Below are 4,700 nucleotides of genomic sequence, written 5' to 3' on the forward strand. Positions count from 1 at the left end.
AGCAAACTTCAATATTTTACAGTGAACTATGAGCGTACGATAAAGAATGGTGGGAACCTGGAGTACCATTCTCTGGTGTAGCATCCAAGTGAGTGAATAGACAGTAAATATGAGCATTGAGGCCAAAGAAGCAGGCCAGTAACCAGAAGGTTTCTGGATCAAATCCTGGAAGTGGTGGAAGTGAGCTGGTAACTGAAGCTGCAATCAGGATACATCTGATTTTGTATCTGGCATCACAATATCAGATGCCACCTACTGCCATGTGCCCTTAAGCAAGGCACTTAACCAGCTCCAGGGGTGTTTCTCTGCAGTGGAACATGTGCTGCCTCCTCCAGATACTCATAGTGATATTGGCTTGTGTCGCAGATGGGGATCTGTGATACTCAGTCGACCTAAAGTTTCTGCACTAGCTTTTCGGTGGAGTGACTGGGTAAGATTCTCCTGGAGGGCAGTCACTTGTGTTTGCGAAGCAGACGTCCTGTGTCCAGCAGACGTCCTGTGTCCAGCAGACGTCCTGTGTCCAGCAGACGTCCTGTGTTCGAGCAGACGTCCTGTGTCCAGCAGACGTCCTGTGTCCAGCAGACGTCCTGTGTTCGAGCAGACGTCCTGTGTCCAGCAGACGTCCTGTGTCCAGCAGACGTCCTGTGTCCAGCAGACGTCCTGTGTTCGAGCAGACGTCCTGTGTCCAGCAGACGTCCTGTGTCCAGCAGACGTCCTGTGTCCAGCAGACGTCCTGTGTCCAGCAGACGTCCTGAGTCCAGCAGACGTCCTGTATGAGCCAGTACCCACTAAGCAGTGTGACGTCCTTTCCACTTGCAGTCTTTCTCCCATAAACCTACTCCATACTTCCATCTCTTCAAAATAGAAATGTGTTATTCCATCAGATTTATTTTGACACTGCAAAACAACCATAACATGTACGAATATCTTGACAGGGTTGTAGCCTATATATTATTTGTGGGAATACTTGAAAAAAGATGCACATATTTTGATCACTATGTCTGCCCACTAAATAACATTATAGTGTCCAGCTGTTTCGAATGTGAAACCATTTCTGCCATCCTTACCACCTATGTCTTCGTTTTAGCATCTTTCCACCAACTGGGCAAGAGTTGGGAGTTTGAATTGACCAGGGGAATGCTGGTGTTGAAACCCATGCTGTAGGCTATAATTTTGAAATGTCTAATTGGCATTTTGGATCCATCAAAAGTAAAGCTGAGAGGAACACTCTGTCCTCAGATGGCTGGCTCGCCCTTTGTGATGCGGCTTTCAGCAATGAGCCTCTGTGTGTAATGTCATGTTTTATCCATCCATACCTAGTGCACTCTCATAGCGCACACAAGACCGTACCTTGACTTTCTCCGTCGTAACAATCGCCGCAATAGGGCTATCGAATGTATGAGGGCTTTTGTTTTGCGCGCAACTTGGACATCTTCACGGTGTACTCGTCTCGTTTCCATGACAATTTCAAAATCAGGTTGACTGAAAGCGAGTTACTGTTGGCAAAACGAATGTATCTAAAGTGGATCCATTTTATCGGACTGGACTAATGGACTTCCTAAGAATTCGATGGAAACTATTTTGTCCGTTTTTGTCAATCATGGAAAGGGACTAATATACTATTTTCGGCCATGACACAATGGTTATAATTCTGGTCTTGCTATTGGTGAATGTATTACACCCCAGTCACCAAAAGCTTCGTTCTTCTTCGGTGGTAAGGACATCTACTCCGCAGAGTGTCGGTGGGCAGAGCTGTGTCCTCAGGCAGCGCAGGGATGCTGTGGGGCGCGGAGGAGTGTATGAGCACCTTGAGGGAGCACCGAGACACAGAAAGCTGTACTGTGCCACAAAATATCACTTACAAATACATCCCAATGGGAAAATAGATGGGACCCTGGAGGAGCATAACCCTTTCAGTGAGTACAGTATTATTTGCGTTCTTATTTCTGCCATGTTATATGCTATGCATATATTGAAGTTTATGTTCAGCCACTATAGAGGCTAAAGCCTAACAAGAATAGTCCCACGGTATACATGATTGGAAATAGTTTTAAAGTAGACATTCATGATTTCTCAGTTAAAACAGAGCTCTGTTTTACTTCTTACAAGTCGCGTGCATTATTATGGGGGTCGTTCCTACTATCCACTGTGCATTGGTAATTTGGTAGGCTACATTGGAGTGACCAGAACACTACCTGATGATGTAAAGTGTTACTGAAGTCTAACTAAAATCCATACAACATTGTTGTTGCATCCAACACAACTGTAGTGGTATCTACATTATAATAACATTGTTATTACACTGACATAAGTATCACTTGTCATTCCATGAAATGACAATGAATTTACTTTCTTTTTTATTGACTGAATTGTTTTCCAATTGAGGTATATTGGAGATCACAGCAGTGGATGTGGGACTGGTGATGATTAAAGGACTGTTCTCCGGGAGATATCTGGCCATGAACCAAAAAGGACGACTACATGCATCTGTAAATGAGACATGATCTCTGAGATCTTTCTTTGTTCTTCTGTCTGTCCTTCTGTCTGTCCTTCTGTCTGTTCTTCTGTCTGTCCTTCTGTCTGTCCTTCTGTCTGTTCTTCTGTCTGTCCGTCTGTCCGTCTGTCCGTCTGTCCGTCTGTCTGTCTGTCTGTCTGTCTGTCTGTCTGTCTGTCTGTCTGTCTGTCTGTCTGTCTGTCTGTCTGTCTGTCTGTCTGTCTGTCTGTCTGTCTGTCTGTCTGTCTGTCTGTCTGTCTGTCTGTCTGTCTGTCTGTCTGTCTGTCTGTCTGTCTGTCTGTCTGTCTGTCTGTCTGTCTGTCTGTCTGTCTGTCTGTCTGTCTGTCTGTCTGTCTGTCTGTCTGTCTGTATCTCTCTCTCTCTTTCTCTCTCTCTCTCTCTCTCTCTCTCTCTCTCTTTCTCTCTCTCTCTCTCTCTCTCTTTCTAATAATTGGATAATTGACTACCAATCATATACAGTCTCATTTCCATTGTGCACAGTGTTACATTTGGAAAAACTTTATTTGGTTTCAACTAAAGTCATTTTGTTCTCAGGCTGCCTTCACCCAGGAGTGTGAGTTCATGGAGCGGATCCATGAGTTAGGCTACAACACCTACGCCTCCCGCCGCTACCGGACAACCCCACACTCCACCTCAACAGGAAGTAGGCGAAGGGTGAGCGCTGGGAGGCTGTGGTATGTGTCAATCAATGGAAAGGGCCAGCCAAGGCGGGGCCTGAAGACCCGAAAGACAGAGAAGGCCTCCCTCTTCCTGCCTAGGGTCCTGGGCAACGAGGACCATGACATGGTTCACCTGTTGATCAACAGTAGTCTGGGGTACAGGCAGAATGCCCTCAGACTCACAAGGGAACAGGGCAGAGGAGATAGAGATGTGTCCATCTCCAGGGAGCTTGATGACAAGTCTCACTTGTCAGACACGTGGACTGTGGGAAGAGCATGACTGGTGACTGAGAGATACAAGCTCCCCCTGCCCTCATTTAAACCGGCATAATGATACTGTCCTGTGAATAAAGTGATCAGTGTCTCGAATATAATGTATCTTTGTACTCTTATTGTTAACTCACATTATCGGAAGTACATGCAGTTAATGTCTTGTATTTTTCTTGATGACCATTTCATAGGAAGATGTCTGGAAGGATGCATGTGGATTTACACAATAATATAATGTACAAAAAAGCACTTGTACAATCAATGGCATATTGTCCTCTGTGACTCAGTTGGTAGAGCTTGATGCATGCCAGGCCAGGATTGTGGGTCCCATCCTGATGTATGTTACTTTGGGTAAAAGTGTTTGCAAATGACAAATAGTATGTGTATTACCATTGTGGTGTTAATTTATTTGCTTTTTATATCATAAACACTTTCATTCAAAATTGCTTTTGCATTGTTTTTCTACTGGTCTAAATAACTCAATATTCATTCATCATGGCAGTCTAGATGTTTATTTAAGAATTAGGCTAATAGTCTAGAGTTTTGAGGAATTATCGGGTTGCCTGTGTAAACGCAGCCTTTGGGTTCTATTTTCAAGGTGTAGGATCGGTTCTGTTCATTAGTAGACACTGCACCCTAGGGGCAGCAAGTAAAACCACTTCTCTTCAGACGTTCTGTTCATTAGTAGACACTGCACCCTAGGGGCAGCAAGTAAAACCACTTCTCTTCAGACGTTCTGTTCATTAGTAGACACTGCACCCTAGGGGCAGCAAGTAAAACCACTTCTCTTCAGACGTTCTGTTCATTAGTAGACACTGCACCCTAGGGGCAGCAAGTAAAACCACTTCTCTTCAGACGTTCTGTTCATTAGTAGACACTGCACCCTAGGGGCAGCAAGTAAAACCACTTCTCTTCAGACGTTCTGTTCATTAGTAGACACTGCACCCTAGGGGCAGCAAGTAAAACCACTTCTCTTCAGACGTTCTGTTCATTAGTAGACACTGCACCCTAGGGGCAGCAAGTAAAACCACTTCTCTTCAGACGTTCTGTTCATTAGTAGACACTGCACCCTAGGGGCAGCAAGTAAAACCACTTCTCTTCAGACGTTCTGTTCATTAGTAGACACTGCACCCTAGGGGCAGCAAGTAAAACCACTTCTCTTCAGACGTTCTGTTCATTAGTAGACACGCACCCTAGGGGCAGCAAGTAAAACTACTTCTCTTCAGACATTCTGTTCGCATTCAATTACATTCCAA

At 44.8% G+C, this 4,700-nt stretch overlaps 1 protein-coding gene across 1 annotated transcript; it reads left to right on the forward strand.

Moving 5' to 3' along the window:
- Positions 1-1,267: 1,267 nt before the first annotated feature.
- LOC109867037 (fibroblast growth factor 3-like) lies at positions 1,268-3,887 on the forward strand. Its single transcript, XM_020455947.2, has 3 exons — positions 1,268-1,916; positions 2,386-2,489; positions 3,050-3,887. The coding sequence occupies exons 1-3, from the start codon at positions 1,640-1,642 to the stop codon at positions 3,452-3,454; spliced, it is 786 nt and encodes a 261-aa protein (XP_020311536.1). The 5' UTR covers positions 1,268-1,639; the 3' UTR covers positions 3,455-3,887.
- Positions 3,888-4,700: the final 813 nt, after the last annotated feature.

This window comes from Oncorhynchus kisutch, linkage group LG22 (genome assembly GCF_002021735.2).
Source record: "Oncorhynchus kisutch isolate 150728-3 linkage group LG22, Okis_V2, whole genome shotgun sequence".
Classification (NCBI taxonomy): domain Eukaryota; kingdom Metazoa; phylum Chordata; class Actinopteri; order Salmoniformes; family Salmonidae; genus Oncorhynchus; species Oncorhynchus kisutch.

Excerpts from the sequence above, each read along its gene's own strand:
- LOC109867037 (XM_020455947.2), top strand. The coding sequence starts at position 1,640 with ATGGTTATAATTCTGGTCTTGCTATTGGTGAATGTATTACACCCCAGT. Across the intron at positions 1,917-2,385 it reads GGAGGAGCATAACCCTTTCA|GTATATTGGAGATCACAGCA; the intron begins GTGAGTACAGTA and ends TTTCCAATTGAG. Across the intron at positions 2,490-3,049 it reads AAGGACGACTACATGCATCT|GCTGCCTTCACCCAGGAGTG; the intron begins GTAAATGAGACA and ends TTTTGTTCTCAG.